Source organism: Cyprinodon tularosa, unplaced genomic scaffold (assembly GCF_016077235.1).
Source record: "Cyprinodon tularosa strain WSP-4 unplaced genomic scaffold, ASM1607723v1 ctg228, whole genome shotgun sequence".
NCBI lineage: Eukaryota > Metazoa > Chordata > Actinopteri > Cyprinodontiformes > Cyprinodontidae > Cyprinodon > Cyprinodon tularosa.
The window spans coordinates 691,992-719,249 of record NW_024038851.1 but is presented as its reverse complement, the minus strand read 5'-3'; the positions used below and the strand labels follow the sequence as shown (position 1 = coordinate 719,249).

At 38.5% G+C, this 27,258-nt stretch overlaps 1 protein-coding gene across 1 annotated transcript; it reads left to right on the top strand.

The window, feature by feature from the left end:
- The first annotated feature begins 1,258 nt into the window (after window positions 1-1,258).
- tgfb5 (transforming growth factor, beta 5) lies at window positions 1,259-19,233 on the top strand. The gene is made up of 7 exons (XM_038286590.1): window positions 1,259-2,566; window positions 6,024-6,187; window positions 9,714-9,846; window positions 9,924-10,034; window positions 12,439-12,619; window positions 13,027-13,180; window positions 16,940-19,233. The coding sequence occupies exons 1-7, from the start codon at window positions 2,218-2,220 to the stop codon at window positions 17,096-17,098; spliced, it is 1,251 nt and encodes a 416-aa protein (XP_038142518.1). The 5' UTR covers window positions 1,259-2,217; the 3' UTR covers window positions 17,099-19,233.
- Window positions 19,234-27,258: the final 8,025 nt, after the last annotated feature.

The window sequence follows — 27,258 nt, the reverse complement described above, 5'->3', positions numbered from 1 at the left end:
GTCTCATTGCTATCCACTGTCATTCTCCACACTTCCATCAGTATTTAACTTCACTATTTCTTACTGCTCTTCATTGGACCTTTTTTTCTGCTAAACATCCTGTAACTCTCTCTTCCCTGCCTGTTCCTCCATGCTACAACACTTTCTTCTGTCCATTTTTTCATGTTATTTTCTGAAATAAGGGATTTTCTTGATATCTCAGCTTTACTGGTAAATGCTGATTGGACACACAGGTATCATTGTTGGTTGTACTAATAAAAAAAGGTTGGAATTGATTGTACAAAAACAGCCCAAATAAATAAGACTAACATGAAAAAAATATATATATTTCTCTTTTTTTGCCCATTGTGTAAAAAATGAATTATTACCTACAGTGTGGAGGGAACCTCAGTCGGCCTCGGCAGATGGTCGCTCACACTGAGCCTGGTTCTGCAGAAGGTTTCTTCCTGTTAAAAGGGAGTTTTTCCTCTCCACTGTCGCTACAATCATGCTTAGTGTGAGGGATTGCATTCAGTCGATGCAATCAACTGCTTTTCCTTAGATAGAAAACTTTGAATCAATTTGACTGTATGATCTGGTGAATTGTAAAGTACCTTGAGATGACATGTGTTGTGAATTGGTGCTATAGAAATAAACTGAATTGAACTGAAGATAGGCTGAAAATGTTCACCAGTTGGATTTTCCTGAGTGATCTTAAAGTTTGGGAATGGTGGTCTGATACCAGCCGGACTACATATTGTTCCTAATTATACTTGTTAAACTTGAACTGATTTTCATAATTAATTTTCCCAGCTAATATGAATATAAGAGCATCAATCGGTTTTCTTGATGTAAACTGAACTTAGTCCCCCCAATGTGGGGGGCTCACATATAGTATAACTGCGGCGTTGCCTAAATTGATCAAGAACAAGCTTTCAGAGGTTTCTCTGTGTGTTTTAATAACATGCATACTGTTAATAGCTGGCCCCTTTAATAACCCTGCGGTCACCTTCAAAGTTGGTCAGGGATTGTGGTGAAATTCTGGCACACATGGTTTGTTGACATGTTTACCTGGAGAGCGAGGGCACATCTGGATTTCTGTGGTATAAATGTTGTTAAATGTTCAATTCTCTCTGTGCTTCAAGTGAAAGGATAGCTTCTGCCAGCATAATGACACACACTCCCTTCACCCTGATGGCATCCCGCCCTACTAACACCTCCTTCTCCTCCCTCTTTTTTTTTTCCTCCCTCCCTGAGAGGCTCTCTCTGTTTGGGGCTCTGTTTCTCACTGAGGATCTGCATGATAATGCTCTCACATCATCCACCAGGTTTCAGTATTTATACCAGATCTACACTCACTATGAACAACTTCTTCTAATTTGCTACCAGGTTTTTATTTATGCAAGTTTGCAGTTCAAGGACTTCTTTCATGTTTTACTGCTTCATGTATTTTTACCTCTTTTTCAATGTTTGTTTTCCTTATATGAGAAGCAGCAATATACCTGCTCCAATATAAATCATATGTGTTTTTGATAATTTTTTTTTTTTACCAAGTGCATTCAGTAAACTTACCTAAAACGGGGGATGGGTGGACCTTATTTGGTCTTTTTGGGATTGTAGCTGTATATTTTGTGGAAGCGGATATGGGCGAGTTTTTTGCTCCACAGATGCGTCTTTCAGAGGTGAGAGCGCCGGAGCCGTGCTGCCTCGGATAAAGCGCGGACTCTGAAGGTTTTTCTGTTTGGAGGACTTGCGACATGGGCTGAGCTCCTGCAATGACTCTGCGTTGGTCTCCTGAAAGCGGCTCAAATATGCGTGGATGGACGGCTGGAAGCGGAGACTGATGAAGCTTTAATTTCTCCTTCACAGAAAGCCTTTTTAGTATGGTACCAGGACAACTGAAGATTAATTCTGCTGAAGAAGTTTATACAGATGAATCAGACAATTATTTTTTTATGGCTATTTAAAAGTGTAGATAAATAAAAAAACAAGAAGTAAGAAAAGTACTTTTATTTCTAATATATGTTTAAAAAAGCTTTAAGTTAATGAGACCAGCATTTTTTCCATTGAATGTTTATTTTATGTGGAATTAATCCTAAGCTAAATCAGTTGGACTTTTGCGCATTTTGGATAGCTTAGGCGCGCGTTCCTGTGCGCTCGCTCCGGAGACGTCGCTTCGCCACCACCGATCCAGGAGTATCCTATCCCTTCTGTCTTCGCCTCCTCACCGAGGCAAACATGTGGCTCTCCTTACTCGTCTTCCTGCTGCTGCACAGGCTCTCCGTGGGCATCAACACGTGTCAGTCCATCGACCTGGACGCGCAGAAGTCGCGGCGCATCGAGGCGGTGCGCGGACAGATCCTCAGCAAGCTGCGCATCCGCAGCCCTCCGGAGGACGACGACGACGACGACACGCCGTCGGGCTCCGTGCCGCCAGAGGTCATGCTGCTCTACAACAGCACGCGGGAGCTGGTGAAGGAGCGAGCGCGGCTGGCTGAGTCCGCGTGCGAACGCGAGAGCAGCGAGGAGGACTATGACGCTAAAGAGGTGCAGAGGATTGACATGCGCCCTCCCCGCACCCACTCCAGTAAGTAATAGGGTCTCACTGTGTTCTGGGTGCAGAACAGAATGGATTAAATGTTTAAATATAGTAATATTTAATAAATAAAAATAATGCATTTTTTATTAGACTTGACCTCTAAGGTGGACAAGGTGAATTCTCAATACATTTGAATATTAGCTCAATCCTTTTCCCTGAGCTGCTTTCTGCTTCAGCTTTTGAAAATTAAAGTACTTTTGTTTTAGCAACACCTGATTATAATTACATTTTCCACCAATAATTAAATGAATATTTAAAGATTTTAACTCAAGTACCACAAATGTATTGTTAGGCCTACTTTTTATTACTTCCACTGGTGAAACTGTCTATCAACTGTTTATCAGTGGTTTATTTATTTAAAGTTTGAGTAAACCTACACTGGCTTCCAGTAGATGGCAATATATTGAGGCGTATAAAAGCTATTCACTCCGGAGGTCTTCAATAGGGGGTCCGCGACCCCTAGGGGGTCCATAGAGGTACTGCATGGGGGTCAAGAAACTTTTGGTTGATTAGACTTTTTTTATGTTCCCTCGTGCAATTCTTTCCACTAATTCAAATGTCTTTAAATACACATTAACATGAATTAAACACACTGTAGTAAACAGATAAATGGAGGCAGAAGATGTCTTTCAGTCATCAATGCACACATTCATCGACACACAGGAGCTCTTTCAAGCTGGGCACCGTTTCATTCACAACACCTGTCCCATCAACCAGGAATCAGAAATACTTTAATAATCCCAGAGTAAAATGACTTTCGTTACATTAGTACATCTGTAATAGAGTGACTATAGGACCAGTTTGATGTAACACATATTCATACAATATATATAATTAGGGGGTCCCCGCTCCATCTCGCCATCTGTTTGGGGGTCCTTGGCCCGGAAAGCATGACTATGAAATGGTTAAACCCGAAGCGAGCTACTTTGATAAGATGTTAGGACACCTCCAAACCCTTCATTGTTTTAATAATCATAATCATAGATTTTAAAAATTGATGGATTTGTAAATGAAGACAGATTGGAGAAACAAAGATTTTAAACAAACTAATAAATCCAAGGAAACAATAGACTTTTATTTTGAAGATCAACTCAACTTTAATTTGAAGGCCAAATAAATTTCTTTACTGGTTTGGCTCCATTAGTAATGTGAAATCCAACATTAATCACTTTTAACTTTGAATTAAAATCAGAACATCCAAATTACGTACCTGTTGGTGACTGGGTAAGGTGGGCCCACTGGGTATTTGGCTTATTTCTTAATTTGAAATGATATATATTAGTTTAAAGTATAAACTGATCCTTTTCTAGATGCTGGATTAGTGCCATTAGGATATATTGAAACTATACTCTTGTAATAATCCAATATGCAGTATAAGACAGAGCTTCTACAACAATAACATCCCTATCCTACTGGACGTTTAGCTTATTGTTACTGTCTGCTGTAATTTTGATAATTTATCTTTAGTGATTAGCTCCTATTCTTAGAGCTAGAAAGGCCTCCTTGCTATCACCTTAATCTTTAGCTCCCTCCAGAGGTTCTCTATCAGATCTGAGTTTGGACTCTGGACAGGCTGCTGCACTAGGCTAATATTATTTACAGTCAGAAGAGAAAAAATTACAGGTTAAATCTAAACCTAAATCTGTAAGGGGTATACATAACATGGGTTTTAATTGTAGCTACTTGTGGTGTCGGGTTTCTTTTTCTGTAAGCATGAAACATCTCTAGAGAACAAGAACAAAATTATTTAGTCAAAAGAATGATTAAGTCTTAGCTTTGCTTTGAAGCAAGACAAAATATCTGCGATAGATTGATGACCTGTCCAGCGTTTTGCCCAAAGGCTGCTGGAGATAGGCACCAGCCCCACCATGACCCTGACGGAATAAGTGGGAGAAGATGGATGGACGGATACAAGACAAAAAAAATTTGATGCACAAGAGATTGCTTTGCATGCCTAAAAATGAATTGTATCCCAAGTGAAGGATATTTCAGGCCTGGAAATAACTTCCATCTGATGAATAGTTTCTAAAAGTCATGTAGTCTTGATTAAGCTGGAAAACAGAATAACTTGAGACTTGAGAGATCCGTCATCCTTCATGAAATCTTCCATCATGTCATTCTTTAAGCAGAAAGACCTGTTGGAACCTAAAAGATATTTTCTGTTGTAAAGATGGTAATTTTCTACAGTTTATTGAGAATGGGAACATATTAGGTATTAACAGATCTTTTTCTTATGTAACTGGTGATGTAGATTAGACCTTAAATAAATAGACTAAAGATATATTAGGTTTTAACAAAGTTTAAAAAGTTGGAGGCTCCTGATTACATATTGAATTCATAGTCACTGGAGCGAATGAAAAAACTTTTTTTTCCCCCACTAGTACCCTCAGGCCCTGCTGTCCTGGACAGTCATCCTCTGTCTAACAACATTTCTGAATAAAATCAGCACTTTTACCTTTTAAAACAAAAAAGCAGTTCTTTGGAAATGTCAAGTGTGTGTAAAAAAGTGGGCAAAATCCGATGAAACACTTGGAACTTGTAATGTGGATCTAAGACGGGGCTAATTATTAAAAAGCCGTCTCCTTGAAAGCAAACATAGGAGAATTTAAAAAGTGAATGCCTCTGTACATCCAGTGATTTCTATTCACAGTCAATGATCCTTGAAAAACCAATATAATTATCTTAAAAAACCTGTGAAAACAAATAGTAGTCATTTCGGTTTGTTTTCATAATCGTATAACTATAGTTGCTAAAATAAGTGCTTTAAGCGCATACTAACAGCTATGATTGGTGTACTAATACTAACATGAACTTAGGAGACACTATTTCAAAGTACTATAGTATGAATTATACTTCTGGTGACACGGTATGTTTTGCATCTCTGAAGATAAGGTTAATATATTATCTTTTCCTTAACAACTATGTGATAGCCATATGAAAGACTCATACATTTTTGTTATTTATATAACCTATAGCAATATTTTATTCAGTTCTACATAAGTGTTGAAGTTAATAAATTAACAATTTGACTATTTAACAAAAAGGTTTTACCAAAAATGTAACCTCGGTTTTAGATCAACGTTTTTGGCACTTTAAAAGTGTCTGTTTAGGATAGTACAGCGTGTCCTCTGTACTGCACCGCTGCTAGGGACCATTTAACCAGCCACTCTGTCTTCTGTGGTGACAGCTGGCTCTTGGGTTTAACAGACCTGTTGGAGATTTGAGGGTAATGGAGCTGGGTATTATGTAATTACATAACTGGGTGATTTTTTTCATGCACTCAACCCATCAATCAGCCATACATTATACATCAGACCCAACACTTTAAGTCTGTAATTTAGCTGGAAGACTCTCATCAGCAGCAATTATGTCCGAGACAATGCATCAGTCCCGCAGTCTGAAGGTTTGACCATTAGTCATAGTTCTGGATTTCTTTCCCATTCAGATGCTGTGCAGCCAGCAGCAGCAAACCCCCACTACCGAGTGGTCTACTTTGATGTCAGGGACGTGGACCTGATCAATAGCACCCTGGTTAAGGCTGAGTTCAGGATCTTCAGAGCTCCTAACCCACAGGCTCGGGCCTCGGAGCAAAGAGTGGAGCTTTACCAGGTAACCACCAGGTCTACAGTTAATTTTATGCCAAAGGTTAAAATCTATTTTATGTTATTGGAATGAAGAAATGGTTGAAGTTATCCAACCTGGGTCTACCTATTAGATAGCATGTTCTGGTGGGAATTTTCAGGATGTTACAGAAAAATTATTTATACACAACCTATGGATATATTGTTGTTGTTAGATTAGGACCTTCTACATCCTATAAACAAAAGCCAACTGACCAAATCCAATCAGGAGCTCTGAAACTTCCAGCAGGTGGTGGATATTTTTATTGGTGACCAATAACGTAATTTACAAAGCCACCAGAGGCAGCAGTTTTTTTGTGTGTGTGGGTATTTCAGTTGGAAAAAAAGCAAAATGAACCGAAACGTCTCCATATCATGATTTTATAGGCCAATTGTTTCATACCTTATTTCTTACAAAATAAATTTGCAGCCTGATCATGTAGTAATACAAGGCCTATTTAGTTCTTTAGAATCCACTAATTTATCTTTGTATCAAAGACCTTAAATATTCAAAATGTATAATTTAAAAAAAGGTTTAAGGACCTCAAAAAAGTTAAAAACAATTTTGTCGTTCCAGTTTTGTTATTTTAATCCATTTTGCTTTGTGTACACATTGACCCAGCATTTTAGGGACAATTAAACCACATTTTAAAAGAAAATCTTACAAACCCAAACTTACGTTTGTGTTTGTATTTGGAGGAAAACTGTCACCGTCCCACTTTTTATTCCTTTCACTAACAACACTATTTTACTAACAACATTATATTATCAAATAAGATGTAGATACACTACTTAATATGATATAACTAGAAAATATGTGGGGCGTGACGATTTTGTTAATGTATTTTTGGGTCAATTTGACTCTTGAATATTTGCCTCTGCAGGTGAGGAGCCTGGTCTGAACCATGTTTTGGATATTTAAAGGCGTCCTTAGCTAAAATTATCCTTCTTCAGTGATTTTTAATTACCTGTTATTTGTGATATGTGTTGATTAGGACTGTTAAATTGATGTGGGAGACTCCAACATTCACACTGACGATCCTGATGACATTAGTTCTATTTCTGGGCAATAGAACTAATTTACAGTCCTGGAAATTTTGGTTTGACTCTACATGTTAACAGCAAACTCACAAACAGGGACATATTTTGGTCTTGATCATCCCCAAGAGTCTAAACATTTCCAAGGTGTCTAAAACTGAGGTTGCCATTTCTAATGACTCACTTAGACAAAGAGATATAATGAGAAAACTCATCTTTATGGATGATGAGACTGAAACCTTTAACCAGATTTACCCTCCTACCTCTACTTTGTCTTCTAACTTTGTAGATAAGCTGGTAAAGGAGAATTCCGGTTTTTAACACTTTTAGCCCATTTTCTGTAGTGTCCAGGATGAAATCGAATGATCGACACCAAAATTTTGACAATTGGTCCTGTCTCTGCTTTTTGGCTCATGCAGAATCACCCCCTGGCTGCTTCAGAATGGCTTTCATAGTGCATGTCCGATAATGTCCTTAAAACAACCTTAAACGTTCTTTTTTTAAAATATGCTACTCACCGGGTCGTCAGCGCTGTTCAATTACGTTCCAAAAAAAGTTTCGTAAAGAAAAAACCTTCCTGTAGTGTTTTATTTAGCATTTTGTAAATCCCATTGAGTTCTGTTGGAATAGTCAATATTCCCCTGCCACCGGAAACGGAAATGGGGCCTGTTTACACAGTTGTAGTCTTTTCGCTTCACTCTGTGTACTCCGACGTCGAGGTGCTAACGTCTCTGTTAAACACTTTAAAAAACTCTGAAAATTGAATGCGAAAGGTGGATTCTTGATTCTCGACGTCACTCCAGTTATTAGAGGAAAACAAAGTTCAATTGGCTTAAAGCCTATTTAAAGGATTGGGACTTTTTTATGTTAGTAGCTGATATTGCATTATTGACCACAAAAAACGTGGCATTTCCCAAGGATCCATCTTAGGGTTGTTATCGACATTCTCCCCCTAGCTCAGATTTTTCTGAACAACAGTATAAGTTCTCATTGTACAGATGACACACAACTATACATTAAGATGTCACTAAGAGATTAAGCCATTCAAGCTCTGGGTAAAGGCAAAGAAGAAATCAACATATGGACGTGCCAAAATTTTCTTCAGCTGAATCAAAATAAAACGGAAGTAATCTTTTTGGACAAAAAGAAGAGATAGCACACAGCTTCAGTTATTAAAAAATAGAAACCTATAAAGATCAGTCATCCTTCTATCACCTAAAGAACATCTACAAGGTTAAAGGACTATTGTCTCAGCAGGACCTTGAAAAACTCATTCATTTGTTTATCTTCAGTAGAACTGATTATGTCTTCACAGGTCTGCATTAAAAGATGATCAAACAGATGCAGTTAATCCAGAATGTTGCTGCCCCCGTCCTCACTAAAACTAAGAAAGTGGAGCACATCTTCACAGTCAGTTTTAACATTGTTCGCTAGGTCTCTGTCTGTCAGAGAATAGACTTGGAAATACTTCTGTTAGTCTTTAAATCACTGAACGACTTAGCACCAAAATACATCCCAAACTTCCTGTCAGTGTATCAACCACACAGACCTCTCAAATCTCCTGGCTTAAGTTAACTCTGCATACCAAGAACCAAACAAAGAGAAGCAGCATTTATGCTCCACTAATTTGGAATAAACTTCAAAAAACTAAAAGCATTGAACCCCCTAATTACTTTAAATTGTCTTGCTACTAAAATGTGTTATATAAATAAACCTGCCTTGCCTTTATAAAACTACAAACATGAAATGTGTCTGGAACAACACAGTTTTAATGTGCTATTTATTTTGAAGGCAGGTACTTCCTGTATTCCTGATAAATGAAGTTAGCTTTAAGGGATTAGGATCTGTGCTGTGTGGTCAAAAGTGCCCATTTCCAGTTGTAAGGGAATAAAGACAAATAAAACCTGCTTTTTCTTCACTATGTATTACATATTTTATTAAACAATAAGCATTTATTAATTACATTTATATTTGAGAGATGTGATTTCAGCTTATGACACAAAACTTATAATCACCAAGATAATAAGTATGAATCAAACAATTTTATTCAACGATCTCCATGAGGCAGAAATTCTAAATATGGGAATCCACTGTAAAATGAAAGATTCATTATATATATATATATATATATATATATATATATATATATATATATATATATATATATATATATATATATATATATATATATATATATATATATATATATATATATATATATTTTTTTTTTTTTTTTTTCAAGCTGTACAAGATTTTTTTAATGAAGTAAAATAAATAATGATTACTGTAGCCTCCTCCACTCTCTTGAACTCCAAAAGATGTTTTTAATGTTTTTTGTCAACCAATTTGTGCTTGTGCAAACTAGACAATTAGCTAAGATGCATTCACTGATCTCCTAAGCCTAAAATTGACTGTTTCTGGTACCTGAAAGGAATTTGGAGGCTCCATCGTTTGATTATTTGTTTTTGCTCCTTTAGTTACTAAAACCAGAGGAAGGCAGCACCTCCACTCAGCGCTATATCGATTCTCGGACCGTCCAGCTGCGAGCTAAAGGAGCCTGGCTCTCAATGGACGTCACAGAAACTATTAAAGACTGGGTGTCAGATCCAGGTTAGTTGAATCCCATTGATAATCAAGACATCTTTTTTGTTTATCATCATGAATTTTTCTCTTGTGTTGTTCTTCAGAAAAAAATCTTGGCCTTAAGCTCGGCATCCACTGTCCCTGCTGCACCTTTGTCCCATCCACAAACAACATCGTTCCCAACAAGAGTGAGGAGCTGGAGGCGCTGTTTGCTGGTTCGTTTTCATCTCTTGTTCTCTTCAGATTAAACATGCCTGATGAGGTGGCCCACCAGCCTTTTCTAGTCTGCAAACAGCTTGAATAGATAATGTCTGGTCATGCATGGCTACCCATTATTTGTGTTGAATGTGGATTTGAAAATAAACTGTTTGGAGAACTACAGTACAACCAGAAGTCCAAATTAAACCTCTGTTGCATTGATTTGTTAAAGAGAAACCCAGCCTTGCAGATTTATTATGATGCCATCCATGCTGCAGGTCATTAGCTGTGAACTCAAAGAAGAAAATCTTATGTAAGACGCTTTAAAAAGGATCCATGAATCACGAGCATGCTATCTCATAGAAATAAAGGCGGAACTGTTTCACTGCACACTGAGATACTGTTTAATACCAGACTGTCTGTGTTGCCTCATGTAGGCCCTGAAATTATAGCACTGTGAGGATTTGCACTCAGCTCTGCCAAGTCCGACTTTTTTTTTTGTGTATACTTGGGAGGTGGGGGTGCAATTTGTGATTCATGCAAGACTAGCAGGGGCTTGTGTTTGTGCTTCTGTGGTTCAATAAGAGACAGAAAGATTACGAAATTAGACAAACCATCAGGCCATCGGTGCTATTTTCATTTTTTCATCCAAACATCTGTATCACATTCCTTTATGCTCCATTTACTACTTAACGAATGTCAAAACCTGTAAAAAAATACACATTTCTGCAGTGCTCCTGAGAAAGAAAGTCATCAAGGAAATAGAAACACAGCTGTGGCACTTGGTCTGCATACAAGAACACTTAACTTTTAGATGTTATCATTTTTGAAAACAGCTTTTATCTGTGTACAGTTTTTACTGTAAGTGCTTAAAGTGAACCCAGTCACGAATTGCACATAGCTTCAAGCGTTTTAATTCATCCAGTTTATATGTACAGAGGGAAACACAATTCTGTATTTTCTTAGGGTCTAGGATTAGTATGGCAAAGATTTACATTTAATAAAGGGTAAGAACATAAGTGAAAAGCCTCTTGAGCAGCAAGCAACACACCAATGTGTTTATTAAAACATTTTAGATTAAGAGAAAAAAGCAGAAAGCTTAAACTAAACTAGGCACATCTACATAGTTTACATCACTAAAAAGAATCAACAGGTGAAATGTATTTGACAAAAAATGGCAAGGCCAAGAACAAAAAGTAAAAGATCAAAGGATTTGATGCATTTGAAATAGAAATCATCGCATTTAAAGAAATCTGAATATAGGTTCCATGTGTTATTGCACTCTGCTCCTCCCTTTTCATCATACAATCTCATTATACTACATGTTCGAAATTTCCCCCATCCATGGAGCACGTTCAGGCACAGAGTCCAGTTTCCACATTCATGGATCACCATCCAAAAAGGAAAAGCTATCTTCTCATACTTGTTAGTTAGAAGAAGATCCCTAGTAGCCTTGCAATGAGAGGGTTGGGTAGCACAGTTTTGCCAAAAGCGATAGAAAAACAATGAGAAAAGTTTTCCAACAATCCGAAATTTAATTACAAAACCAGAAGGAATGTGCAAAATCCCTATTCATAGCTTTACTATGGTTACATAGTGAGGAAACATGAGGATAAAACTTAGGCAGATTCTACTTCGTAAAATAGAGCCTGTGTATAATTTTATTTTTGAAAAAAGCTATGCTTCATATTTACTGAACTATTTTGAATACTTTCTAAACATTAATACAAGGATTCATCACACTGTTAAGCTTGTCTGTCCAGGATTGTTTGTATATCCATCCGTGAAGCATAATTTTTTTAATGATTGGATAGAACAAAGCGGCAGCGATGCGAGTGACTGGGTTTAACTTTTATGTTTAGTTAGAATTTCTGAATTTTTTTATGATTTTTGAATAAAAATCTTTCATTTGAACCCAGAGTTCCTCATAAAACAGCACATTGCCTAGCATGAAAAAAAAAAAACAGTTAGGTCGCAAAGGTAGTATGCTGTAGGAATGCTTTTCTTCACTGGGACAAGGAATAAAGGTCAGGAGTTTAATCCTAAAACGGGGAGAGGTGAATTACCAAGCAGGAGGAAATTGCCAAAATGGCCCAGTCAAAGTACAGACCCCAAATCTGAGAATCTTTGGTTAGACTCCAAAATTGGTTTTCACAGAAAGTCCTTATTCAATCTGATTGAATCTTAGTAAAAAAAACATTTGGGCTGCATTCGGAGGGAAAAGTCCAGAAAAAACTCTGTATATCTTTTTTGTGTTGGTATGTCCTATAAAATCAAAAATAAAAACATTTTGTAGTTTAAAAAAAGGGAAAGTTTGAAATGTGTTTTGTTTAGAAAGCAATGGAGAGAGGGGAAAATAGTTTTTTTTATCTTAGAGGAGAAGAGAATTATGTTCCCTGACTGTGTCATCCCTCTTGACAGGTGTTGATGACGACCAGCTTCGTAAGCTGAGAAAGCCAGGCCAAGTCAAAGGCCAGGCAGATTTCAGCACCAAGACCCCACACCTCATCCTCACCCTGCTGCCCAGTGACAGAGTTGACAACCCTTCAAGGAAGAACCGTAAGCGGAGGGCGGCGGCCACAGAAACCACCACCTGCTCCCGGTAGGCCTGCTGTCGATCCCTTGTGTGCGGCTCCCTCTCACTGACTGACAGCCCCGACACTCTTCTGACGGCCTGTAGTTTAGGGATTTTGAAGTATAGCTGCGGTTTGTGCTGTATTTTATTTATTTATTTTTTTCTCTTCCTGACCCATTTTGGTGAATATTGTGCGGCAGACCAAACCTGACCCTGTGTTTAGAGAGCAAGTTGTCGGGGTGCTGCGTTTTATTTAGACTAGCTCCTGTTGCAGGGGAAAACTCTGGCAGCTCTGCATGCTCATTACATTGTGATGGCTGGTTCTTCAGCAGGAACCTGTTGTGATTTTCCCATGACCTAGCTTGCCTCAGACACTGCAGAACAGGACGGAAAGCTGAAAAGTCACTTTGTGTGTCTGCTTTTGTGTTTCCCAGGGGGTCGGATCAGGGTTGCTGCCTGCGCTCGCTCTACATTGACTTCAGACGGGACCTTAACTGGAAGTGGATCCACGAGCCAAGGGGTTATAAAGCCAATTTCTGTGCCGGTACCTGTCCTTACCTCTGGAGCGCCAACAACCACTACAACATGGTGAGTTTCAGGGATCACACTAACATATAAAACAATCTTATCCATCTGTGGACAATATTTGCTTGTGATTACTTAAATATGTCATTCAGTTTATTTTTTATTTTTTTTATTACTGAAATGTAACTCAAAATGAAAATTTTTTTATAGCCCCATTAAAAATGTAGATTTGCCCTCTAAGTATCCGACTGTAAAGGTCTATAGAACCCAGTGGATGACATAAACAGTGCAAAAAGTAAAAGGTTAAATGAATTGTGGCTGAGTTGGTTTAATTAATTAAATACATAATTCAATTTCAATGTATTCAGTTAGATTAAAAAAATATATGTTGGAACATTCCCCATGTGCATGTACTCTGTGCTTCCTCCATAATAATAACTGGTTTATGATTGGTCAGTCTGAATTCTCCTTAGGAATGAGTGTGGTTGCACGGTTGTTTCTCCTGTGTGTCCATCTGTTAACCTGTGATGGGCTAGTGACCTGTTCAGGGAGTAGAAGAGATTAGAATACGGATTGATGGATTGATTGAAATAAACTATGTTTATTTCGATGGATGCCTGATGCAGGCTCGGGTAAAGGGTCAACAACATCTAAGTAGCAAGAATACAAATGTTTTCTATTGAACATTTTCTTATTGGATCAAAATGCAGGCAGGAAAAGAGACAGAGATGTGAAGTAAAGATTATTCAATAATAAAAATTGTAAACACCAGTAAGATCACACAAAACCATCCTAGGGGAACAATACTCACAGTATGGGCAAAGAGTTTAGCAATGTTACACTGATGTTTCTCAGGTGTTTTTCAAGGAATGCTTTGCTTATTTCTCAAATCCCTTTTTGCACATAATAAAACCAGTTGTCCCTGTTGTAAAAGACTCCAGCTGGTTTTATAATCTGTCTGCGGTTCTGACATGTCGACCACCGAACACATTTGGCTTCTTACTTGATCTGTTCAACAGCTGAAATCATATATCAAAAAATGATGGGAAAACATTTAACTCTCAAAACTGCGATTGGTTTCAGTCCAAACACTAACAGATTGTTCAAAAATATGCTTCTTTTCTAACTTTCCTGCAGGGTCTACATCCAACGTGTGGTTTCGGTGCTGTTTTCTATTAAATGTTAGTTTAAATCTTCTGAACACAGCATTCTCATTTCATTTTTGTGCCAATTATTATGGAATGAGGATTGTCGACAACCTATTCCACTGAGGCCAAGTGAAGACAAATGAGTCCTTTTTCTTCCAAATTATTCTTTCCTCCAATCTGAAGATTCATGGCCTCTAGAACTAAATAATTTTCACTGGAAACACTGACAGACATCTCAGCATGGAAACTCTGCCAAATTATATAAACAGAAACATCTGCAATTGTGAGAAAAATCGGAGCAGCTTCCCGGTCTCTCTGGTAAAACACACTCTTCCCTGATCCAAACTCAAATCAGCTCACAGCATGACTTTAATACATGGATGGTTTGAACTGTGGGAAAATTTTCCCCTAAATGAGCTTGAAAGCATTGTTTGTGGTGGCTAAACAACACGGTTAGCTGAGACTGGTTAACCTCTGGGTCATAAATGAGCTGCAACCTCACAGATGCTTGTCACTAAGCGTATTGGTTTATGAAACACTTGGTGTTAGTCACATTCAACTCTGCTGTTATGAAGAGCCCTCTAATTTACTTCCTTTTCTTCTTGGAAAATATGGACTTTGCTTGAAGTATCTTTCATGTTTGGGTATTTATGAAAAAAAGTAACATAGAAATCATTTTTATTTTATTCATACAATACTGTATTTTTGGGACTATAAGCTGCTACTTTTTTCCCAGGCTTTGAACCATGCAGCTTGTAAGAAGGTGCAGCTTTTCTGTGGATTTTTCCTAACTGCCAGAAGGGGAAGTCAAAGATGGAAATAGAACAATAAGAAGTCTAATTTTCATTTAGCACAAAAACATGTTAGCAGCACACACAATGGAGAACAAAGGTCCCTAAATTCAAACATTTAGCCATTTATTTGCCTCAGTAAAGCTGCCGAACCAATGAAGAGACTGAGCTCAACTCCTGCAGAGCTGAAATAACGAGCCAGCAAAGCCCCATCTTTCAGCAGAAGCTCTTATTGCTGTGAGCCAACAGGCTAACGGCTTATAGTGAGGTCCGCTCTATAATCTAGAAAATACTGTATATAATTGGATAGGTTTTATGTATTTCACAGCAAAGATTACAGCAATTTACTGTAATTTTGTGTCTGTGATTTTCTTTTTTTTTTTTGGAAAGCCAAACTGTATTCTGTAACAGCTTTAATGACAAAGCAATTACCATCATATTAGACTACATTACTGGGAAATTACATGTATTTTGATATACATCATTACAATAAGGCCATGCACTTTTACAGTTTGTGTTCCAAAAGTAATGTACAAGTTAACAGTAACCTAACAGTCAGGTTTTTTGGACTCTGGAAGGAAGCAGGAGTACCCAGAGAGAATCCATACATTCAGAGGTAGTACATGCAAACTCCTTGCAGAAAGACCCCGGGCCAGAAACCAAACCATGAACCTTCTTGCTGCAGGGCAGCAGTGCTACAAACTGCGGTAATATGCAGCCGAAAATTAGTACATTTACTAAGGTTTCACAATCATTGTACAATTACCCCCCCCAACAAACAAATAGGTGAAGTCAATGATAACCCAAAGGTAATATTTATTAACAAAAAATGTTTTCAAAACACATTAAATGTTAGGAATTTGAATAATTCAATATCTTCAACTTTGTAGCCTTAAAAACGTCTTAAAATGCTAAGAAATTCTGCAGGAATCGGCACTTCAACAACCCGTGTCATTCAGCTTTTCAATCAACTGTGTCACAGTAACAGTAGGAGGATTGGAATCAGGCCCACATGGCAAGATTAGAGCGGACGGGATGTTTAAAGGGGTCAGGCTCTGCACGGTTGTGTGAAAATCCTTTAGTTGTTTTAAAAAGTACAAAAATAACTAGGATTCTGAAAACTTAGCCTGACAACTGCTGTTATAAAAACTATGATTGCCATCCAAAGTAAGTACGTGCCCTGAGGCAGCTGTTAATGAGCAAAGATCACCTGTCCCTTTTCCCATATCAAACCCTTGTAGACGTATAGTATAAACTTGTTGGGTCTTCCTTTTATACCATACATTTTTATAGCCACTATTAGCCAAATGATGACGCCATAGCCCCATTATCCTAAGTAGCTTTGTCTAAAACGAGGAAAAACAGTATTCAGGTGATGAAAGACTGATGAGAGGAGAATGAAGCTGAACATCTTTACTCGAATATGTTCAGATCACTTACATGACTTAGACAACATTTATTTCAATGCATACCCTTTAACACCTGCGGCTTCTGTAAGGGTTTTAATGAATTCAGAAGTGTGAATAGTGATCCAAACATTTTACCTCTGTTCAGATTATGCAACTGTAGAGAATTAAGTGCAGACTTCTGTGAATGAGCGGAAAACTTTCCATTAGAACTGTATGTCCAGTGTCTTCTGGCTGCTGCTTTGTTTTTACCATAAACATGTCAGAACGGCATCAGATTTTCTTATATAGCTCTTATTTCCCATGCTTTGGTTGCCTGGCAACGTAAGAAAAACAACCACACAGCTCTGTTGTATAAGAGCAAAAGAACTAAGCCAAAAGCCGCTGAGGCAGGAGTCCATCGTTCTCTGAAAAAGAAAAAAAAAATTTCATGGTACTTGATCATAAAGCATCTTCTACCGTCTCTTCTCTTGTCAGATCCTACCCCTCTACAACAAGCTGAACCCCGAGGCCTCCGCCTCCCCCTGCTGCGTCCCTCAGGACCTGGAGCCCCTCACCATCATGTACTTCATCGGACGCACGCCTCGAGTCGAGCAGCTCTCCAACATGGTGGTTAAATCCTGCAAGTGTCGCTGATGAGAGCAGAAAGGAGAACTCTGCAAACCGTCGTCTGAGATGGATCCTCTGTTTGATCCCTTCCTGGCAGACTGAATCAGACGTCAGGATTTTTGCTGCATAATTCTCTGGAACTTTCCGTTTAATGTCGGACCCTGTAAATATAACTCCATAGGTTTGGTAAACATGTGCCTGTATATTGAAATTTAGGAAAAAAATCTTTGTTTTTTCCATCAGGATCCTGTCTCAGTGGCTTGTGCTGTGGGGGCCGCACCCAGACGTGTTTGTTTTACACTTAAAGGTGTTAATTTGAAGGCAGCTGCGATTTGAGGCCTTGCAGACTCTTGTAGAGATGGGAAACTGAAGGAGAAGCAGGAGCCGTGTCCAGGCGGAGGCAATGCTCTCTGCGGTCCCCAGGCTGAAATCTGCCCCGCCGTAAACAGGATGTGAAAGGTTTCCAGACACCGACCCGACCACTCACGGAACGCCAGATTTAAACGCTCCCCTCATCTCCTCTCTCCCACTTTCTCTGTGCCGCTCGAGGTTCTGGGATTTGTGGTGGGAGGAGAGAGGCAGAAAAGAGAGCCTTTGAAAATGAGATGTGGGACGATAGGGCTGCATTTGGAACGGCTACACGTTTGGAAGGCGGTAATTTGCAGCCGTGGCAAATTTGTAACTATTCAGGCCTGGCGCATGCGTCCCATAATCACTCCGCTTTTCTCATCATGTGTTCATTATTGTATTATAGAAGGATGCTCCCCCTGTTCTCCTCATCATATCCTGCTCCACTCTTTACCAGCAACCTCAGCAATTCACTCAGCCTCTTTACATCCAACATCCACCTTTAATACAATGTCTAAATGATCGAAATAAAAAAAAAAACAACAGCTCCGGGTCTCATTTTAAATATAGGCTCTCTGGTATGCCAGTGGTTTATGTGTAACAAGGAGACCGGGTGTGTTTGTGTGGCCAAGTATTTGTTACCTTGTGGGGACAGTGTAAAGCTATTTTCCCAGGAATATGCTACTTTGTGGGGACTTAGTTGAATAGTCTGAAGAAGAAAGGTTCTCTTTTTGGGTCAGAGCTTAGGTTTAGATTGAAAGTGTGACCTGAGTTAGGGAAGTTAAGGAAGTGTAATTAAAAAAAAGATTCATTGAGGTTTATTGTGATTGTTTGTGGATCACATCTGCAGATCTGCATCAGATTGTCCCACAGCAGGATATGTTTCTGTCCTGGCTGACAATGAAAGGACAGGAAGGAGTCCACTCATCACAAACAACAACAGCCAGTTATAGAAGTATTAAGTTATCCAGTGGTTTTCTGCAAGTCCTTCCACAGCCACAGGAAATACTGGTTTTCAGTTGGATGGCTGTGAAATTGTGTAAGCGGATGCATCCAACATGATCCTGGTAAACAATTTGTGTAACAGTGTTCCAAAACGCGAGTGCAGAGAATATTAAAGGACTGATCCACACAAACAGAAATCCAACAAAGCTCCAGACAGATGTTAATGTATACTCTCCCCATTATATTGGTATGTTTCATGTGAACTTCCTGGAGAAGACCTAGCTTTTAAAGATTCTGTCTCATCATTTTACCAAATATTTATTTAGTTAATTTCAATAATTTTTAAGTCTTTTTGTTCAGTGCAAATTAGTTTCGTTCAGCTTTTCTCAGATCATTTGTTTTAGTTTACTTCAACTCCATTAACTTTTTAGGTGAGATTGTGTAGCGGTTGGATTTCTGGACCAGATCAAGGCCATGAAGGTGATGTCTCTTACTTTTCTCCACAAATTCATATCCATAGTTGAAGTCAGTTTCAGTTTGAGTCAGTTCAGTCTTTGAATAACTTTATTTGTCCCCAAGTGGTATTAAAAAATGGTTTAAAAGTCAGCTTAACAAATATGACACACATAAAATTTATCACACAGTGAAACAGCCTCTGTTCATGAAAACAATAAAAACAGGAATACATATGTTGTGTGATTTCTTCGTTTGTGTGGGTGTCCCTTGATTTGAGGTAGACTTCTCTTGTCAATCCACCAGTGTTACGGTGAAAAAGTCCCACAGCCTGATGCTGCCACCACCATGTTTTCAATTCATCTGTATGTAATGCACATATACAGTGACTTAACAATAAAACATCTTTAATCTTAGTCTTGAATCCATTCTTTCCTCATAACAAAAATGTAGGCTATCTCCGGATAAATTTACTTTGTTCATCTGGCCACAAAAGGAACACATTTTTAGTCAAGGGTGAGGATTTTTCATGTTGTTTTAAGTGGGTGTTTCTTTCTCTGACAATAGTTTTAGGGTCCATATAAATGCTAGACTTGCTTTAATGTGTTCATGGCCTCTGGTGTTCCAGTAGCTTCGTCTTTATGATGGGTCTTTGTTTCTGGGCTGTTCTTCAACACTTTAATTAAGTTTGACAGACTGATTTCAATGCTGTAGTGTGAATCAATAGAACAACTTCAAATAAAATAAATAAATAAAAAAGCACATTAAATCATGTTTTATAGTGAATAAATCAGGCTTATATACCCATCCTCAGCGTAAAGCAGTAGAAGAGCAGTTAGGCATCCAGTCAGAATTTTACTTTCTGAGAGACTTTAAACCACGTTATTACTTTACTTCTGGAATTCCTTAATTCTAATACTGCTGGTATAGAGATATACATTAGGCTGCATGTAATATATTGGACCAGTACTGATAAACTAGAATCCAAAATCAATCAAAATAATGCAGCAAATTCTTGTTTTTTTCCAAATAATGTAATTTTGTTTTCCCCCTGGAAGAATATTTTTTCAAAACATTATTTCCAAACATTGAATTTGCATAGAATTATAAGTATTTTTCTGAATTAATTTAGCTAAGAAATTCTGATTCTATATAATTCTGAAATAAATGTTAATTGTCTCATTAGAAGCAGATTTGGAAGGATTTTCTGGAGTTTAATTTTCTTTTTATATTCTAAACTATTATTTTCATAGTTGTGTGTCTTGGGTCTTGAACTACAAGATAGTTTATAAATTTAAAGAGCGTAGACATACCATGTATCAGGAATCAGATGGTTTTAATTTCTTCCTTCAGCCTCCCTGAATCAAGACTCAGTTGAACCATCTTAAATAGAAGCTATAGATAAAACGTTAAATGTCTTTTCTGGCTTTGGACATTTATAGACCAATTATTTAGCTCCGCCTATTTTTCCATCAGCTTTCAGCATCCTTGTATCATAATGCTGCCACCACCATGTTCCACCATGGGAATGAGATGAGTAAGGTGATGTGAAGTGTTATTCGGTCACTAAACACATTTGGTTTTGCCATTTGGCCCAAAAAAATAAATATTTTGTCTGATCAGACCCGACCTCCCTTCTCCCTTCTGGTTTGCTTTCTCCCCTCTCTGAACTGTGGCGAACTGCTCTTCCTTTAGGTGTATTTCACAATGGTTTAAAAGGCAAACATGTTGATGGCAAATAATTGTGCACAGAAAATCTCAACTAAGGTATGGATCTCCGCAGCTCTTCCATAACCTGCTCCCATGCTTCCCTCATTAATTTTCTTCATGTTGAATCATTTTGGGTAGGTGGCCATGTTTATGCCTTTACAACTTTATTTATTCTGAGGTTAATTCACACACAGGAAAACCCAGTTTGCTCATCAGATAACCTTCCTAAGCAGTCAGGGAATTTGATCTTTTGATTTAAATCAATTTCAATACAAAAGCACACCACGCTTTTCAGAATTTAAAGTTTTTGAGAATTTTGAAGATCATTTTTAGTTAATACAGTGCTAAATAATTTTTATTTTTATTTTTTTTTTAAATCATTTTAGTTATGCTGTTTGTTAAGATTGTGAATTCAGCCGCTCCCATTACCGAAGAAGAGAGAGAAGGAGAGACTGCGACCTGAGATGAGTTAAAATAGTTTAAAGAGGTACCAAGTGTTTTGCAGCCATCACAGTAAACTTGTTTGTCTGAGCCACAGCAAAGCTCCATTTTCACTGTGTATAAATGTGTCTCATGAGTTGGGGTGTCAGTGCTTCAGCTGTGGTGAGGCTCCTTTTCCCCCCTCAGTAAACTAGCTCCAGCATCTGTTAGTCTTTTCCACTTAACTACCTCTTGTTATGTCCAACCTGTACTTATCCCATGATAGAGCTCCTTGCTTTTCTCTCTCACACTGGGTCCTTGTCTCTTGGAGAGGTGCACACACTCCGGTTGTTGACCTTTGCTTTCTCACGCACATCCTACGTTATTCAAAACAAAAACAAGAAAAAAAACATATATTTGAATGCGTGCACAGACCCCCGGGGCATTAAGAGCACGCCCATACATGCAAACATACGGCTGCCATGATTCATGGGCCTGGTTTGTCACATAGTGACCAAAAATTTAAAGAAGCCTTTGATAGAGGCTGTAAAATATCCATAAAGTTTAACAGAAGGCAATTCTTTCCTTACGTGTACCTCATGGTTTGAGCTCACATTACAGGTTTGGATCAGACTCCTGGCTGAAGTCATTTTTATTTTTCAGGCAGCTAAATTCAATATACCGCTTCCCAGGGCAACGGAGCACACCATAAAAACCAGCTGAGGTTACACAAGCAGCGGAGCAGAACGAGACTCAGAGGTAAACAAAAGATAGCAATCTGCAGCCTCAGGATTATTACAGCCTTCTTGAGGTGGAGAGGAGGCCCTGTTACGACAGGAACCCAGTCGTTCCCTCTTTGCACAGGGGAGGGCATCATTTCTGTAATTGAGCTCCATATATCCATGAAAGGCTTATTCAGTCAAGGAGTGATGTATAGTATTTATCCACCAAAATATGATGGAAAGATTAACCTTTTCACTACATTAATATTGACTTATGCTTCTCCTGGTTTTATATTTTATAATAGTAAATGGCCTGTACTTATATAGCGCCTTTTTTCAGGTCAGGAGACTTGACCAAAGAGCTTTACACTACATTAATTCACCTATTCACACACACACTGATGGTGGCAGGCTACATTGTAGCCACAGCTGCCCTGGAGCTCGCTGACAGATGCGGGGCTGCCATACACTGGCGCCACCGGGCCCTCTGACCACTATCAGTAGACAATGCAGGTGAAGTGTCTTGCCCAAAGACACAACGACACTGAAAGTCGGAGCCAGGGCTTGAACCATCAATCCTTCGATTTCAGGGCAAACTTCTACATCCAACGCCACTGTGGCCCCATGAGGAAAAGATCCCCTATATTCTAGTACTCTTATTTAAATTCCAGTGCAATCCTTTGTCTTAAGAAGTCCTCTCATTAAACAGTCTAAAAGCCACAATAGAAACTAACACTATCAATGGGGATATAGCTTCCCCACCTATCGAGGCAGTATCATGCTGTGGGATTGCTTTTCTGGAACCGGGTGAGCAATTTAAACGATAAGTGATGCAAAGATGGATTGAGCAAAATAAAGGCCAATCCTCTAGCCAAAGTCCAAATCTAATTCTGATTAAGGATCTGTGGGAAGACTTGAAAATTGATTTTCACAGAAGCATTTCTTTCAATCTGACTCAGCTTGAGCTAGTTTGGAAAGAATGAATAAATCTGAGCATCCAGACTCAAAAGATTTGAAACCATACACAGAGCAAATGTTATTTCTAAAAAAAAAATGTAAAAAAAGGTTTTAAAACCAGCTGCTTCACAAGTCTGCACTACTTTGTGTTGCTCTGTTACATGAAATCCCCCTGAGATACATTGGGTTTTATAATGTGCTCAAATGTGAATAAATCATAAGCTATGTGAATATTTTGGCTTGAAAATATCCCTATCCTGTTATTGCTGCAATAACATGTTCTTTCCCTTTATGTTCTCTCATTGCTGCTTTTGTTTATGTTTTTTCTACCTTTCCTGTTTTCTCACCTTCCAGCTGGTCAAACATTCCTTCCTGCGTTTTGTTATAATTGATGGGTCTTCCTTCCTGTTTCAGAAGCTGCGCTCGGACAAAGGTTAGAAGTGAGATACGCATGATTCATAAACACCTACTGGTTTCCTCACCGTATTAAAAATATTTACTCAAATAAGAATCCATACTCTGACCTTCAGGGGGTAATTATGAAATTTATTTCATTAATCAACCTTAATTTGAAATGTCAGAACAATTTCTTGAAAAACTCAGGTTAAGATAATATGATAATCTAAAGAAAAGATTTTTATTAATTTACATGTATTATATGTATTTATTGGTAAATATAACTTTGAGATTTTTATGTAAACTCAAGTCTCTATTTAGTAATTCATCCTCACAGCCTTTGATTTCTGCCTTTATCCAAGAGCAGGTCGCAAAGATACACTATATTGCCAAAAGTATTTGCTCACCTGCCTTGACTCACATATGAGCTTAAGTGACATCCCGTTCCTAATCCATAGGGTTCAATATGACGTCGGTCCACCCTTTGCAGCTAGAACAGCTTCAACTCTTCTGGGAAGGCTGTCCACAAGGTTTAGGAGTGTGTTTATGGGAATTTTTGACCATTCTTCCAGAAGCGCATTTGTGAGGTCGCACACTGATGTTGGACGAGAAGGCCTGGCTCTCAGTCTCCGCTCTAATTCATCCCAAAGGTGTTCTATCGGGTTGAGGTCAGGACTCTGTGCAGGCCAGTCAAGTTCATCCACACCAGACTCTGTCATCCATGTCTTTATGGACCTTGCTTTGTGCACTGGTGCACAGTCATGTTGGAAGAGGAAGGGGCCAGCTCCAAACTGTTCCCACAAAGTTGGGAGCATGGAATTGTCCAAAATGTCTTGGTATGCTGAAGCATTCAGAGTTCCTTTCACTGGAACTAAGGGGCCAAGCCCAGCTCCTGAAAAACAACCCCACACCATAATCCCCCCTTCACCAAACTTTACACTTGGCACAATGCAGTCAGACAAGTACCGTTCTCCTGGCAACCGCCAAACCCAGACCCGTCCATCAGATTGCCAGATGGAGAAGCGCGATTCGTCACTCCAGAGAACGCGTCTCCACTGCTCTAGAGTCCAGTGGCGGCGTGCTTTACACCACCGCATCCGACGCTTTGCATTGCACTTGGTGATGTATGGCTTGGATGCAGCTGCTCGACCATGGAAACCCATTCCATGAAGCTCTCTGCACACTGTTCTTGAGCTAATCTGAAGGCCACATGAAGTTTGGAGGTCTGTAGTGATTGACTCTGCAGAAAGTTGGCGACCTCTTCGCACTATGCGCTTCAGCATCCGCTGACCCCGCTCCGTCAGTTTACGTGGCCTACCACTTCGTGGCTGAGTTGCTGTCGTTCCCAAACACTTCAATTTTCTTATAATACAGCTGACAGTTGACTGTGGAATATTTAGGAGCGAGGAAATTTCACGACTGGATTTGTTGCACAGGTGGCATCCTATCACAGTTCCACGCTGGAATTCACTGAGCTCCTGAGAGCGACCCATTCTTTCACAAATGTTTGTAAAAACAGTCTGCATGCCTAGGTGCTTGAATTTATACACCTGTGGCCATGGAAGTGATTGGAACACCTGATTCCAATAATTTGGATGGGTGAGCAAATACTTTTGGCAATATAGTGTAAGTTCAGAAAGAACACAGAGTTTCTAAGTAAGAGCTGCCAGTCCGTTCTGGGTCAGGCTGTTTCATTCTTTCTTTCATGAGTCAAGCCTGCTGACCGTAGATGAACATCAAAACTTGGACAGACCAAAGCAATGAGAGCTTCACCCTTTTGTTCATCTCTTCCAGCAAAGCAAGATTCAATATATTTAAATTTAAAATATTAATTGCAAAGGGAATTTAAATGTTGTTTAAACTAATTTGATGTGGTTGTTTTTTTTCAACAAGCTGTTTATGTTGATAGTTTGGCTAAAACAATGATTAATGTGATTAATCAGTTATTGAAATAATCATCACTAATTTACTAACGAATTAATCATTAACTCAAGACTCAAAAACATGTCTTAAACTGATAGAGCAACCCACTTAGAGCATTCATTATATCAAATGATGTAAAAGAAATATGTAAAGATTTTGCATTTAAGATGAAAAAAAAACATGTTTTCATCTGTAAATAGGCTCTATCCAAAACTCCTCAAGTGGAAACGTTTTAGTTTCACCTGGTTTACTTTCGAAAAAAGTCCTCTTTAGGGAATTTTTTGCAATCCGATTATTAATCTATTTATCGAAAAATATAAGCTACATAATAATCGTTTTGCAAAATAATAATTAGTTTTTGACCTAGTTGATAGCTGTAGGCAAAAATGATCTGCTGTAGAGGTCTGTCTTAAAACGGCTCTCAAGAAGCCTCTGACTGCAGACAATCTAAAAAGTATGCCCATGGTTGTCTGTGATGTTCTTTATTTTATGAAGAATTCTTCTCATAAAATCCTCTCCAGAGGTTCTACATGAGTTCCTAGAACCAAGCCTGACTTCTTTATTAGCTTATTGCACATTTGTCAGGGTTTGCTTTGATACTGTTACCCCAGAGGATAATGGCAGGAGAGATCACACTCTTCACACACAAACAAACAAACAGAAGATCAGCAGAATCTTCCTGCAAACACTGAAAGACCAAAGCTTCTGTAGAAGTACAGTCTGCTCTGTGACTTTTATCCAGGACTTTAACTTCATCTCCCATGATGAAAATAGTGTTTGACTACATAATTGAATTCCTCCTACTAACTCAGACTTATCTCAAACCCAGTGGGAATATTTCATTTTCTTTTCCAACGGAACAACTGATTTTCTTTCAAAGTTCTATATTCTTCAAATTAGATGTGAGCACTTTACAATTTGCAAGCAGTGTTTATTGCATCGCCTACAAAGCAGGTTTTAAAATTAAACCAGCTGAGATCATAAACCCAGACGCAGGAAAAACAACAGCAGGAGTCATAACGACCAAACCTCTGATGTGTCTGGTTGCACCACCTTGCTCTCCTTCTAGCCAGCTGTCATCAAATAACAAAATATATGGGAGCCTGAATCTGAGGGTGGCCTCTGACTTATTTTGGCCCCAAAGGAGGGCATAATGCCACCATATCTTTGTGAACTAGATCCTTATTCTGAGTATGCAGGAACTGACTGTTTACCCCTCATTTACCAAGAAATTAGCTCACTCAGGTCCCTCAGGGTTCAATTCATTACGCATCTCCTGCTTCATAGAGAATCAGCAATTCTCTACTGGTTTTTATGTGCTTTGCTGCACATATTTCAGATTTTTGAGGGTTCAAAAATATACTTGGTGCATATTTTTCCACGTGGGCTGACCAGCGAACTTTGAGACCAGTCCTCACAGATCTTATGTTAGACATGACTTTCAAATGAAGAAAAACAATAAAAAAAAAACAGACCTTGCAGTATAAAAGCCAGCATGGAAGGAACATAGACTTTTTACAAGTAGCTTTCTGAAAACAGTCTATATCTAGACTGCACCACATTTTTGCATATTTTGGGCCTCATGATGATCTTTTAGATCTTAATGTTTTAGCTGCTGAAGATCATAGCAAACACAAAAAACATAACATAAATATTGTTCATGTAGTCGGGAAAAAACAACTTTAAAGACAAAAGATAATATAGTGTTTTGTATGTGCAATTAGATACACATGAACTCTACAAAAACCTTGAGGTTTCCTATTTTTTTAGGATATGCACTCATACATTACCAATTTTTCCTGTTTTTCTCCAGATGAAAAGATTTTTTGCCCACATATGAATCGGCACACCACTGTGAGGCGGCGACTCACTGATTATTTTGGGGGCAATTCACAACAATGAGAAGATTTTATGGTTTTACAGTCCTTCACAATATCCGTGTATGGTTTCATGATTGGGGAAAAGAAAACAGTGGTTCCTTTATCCCTTACATGACATAAAAACCTCAGACATAACAGCCTGCATCCCAACACATGAATCACTGACAGATTTCTCCAGGTTATGAGCTTGTGCTAAGTTTCAAATATATTTCTTTCTTTTGGATTTTAACATCTTGGTTTTGTCTGATAAAAGCTTCCACACATTCTATTTCTTACCCAAGGATTAAAACTTGACTTTGGTCTTAATACAACCACAGCTTTAGACTATTCCATTAGAGTTTTTATTTGATAAACCAGAAAAGTAAAAAAAATATATAATGTAGAAAAACAATTAATACATGGCTTTGAGAAAATAAATACTTGACCTTGCTGT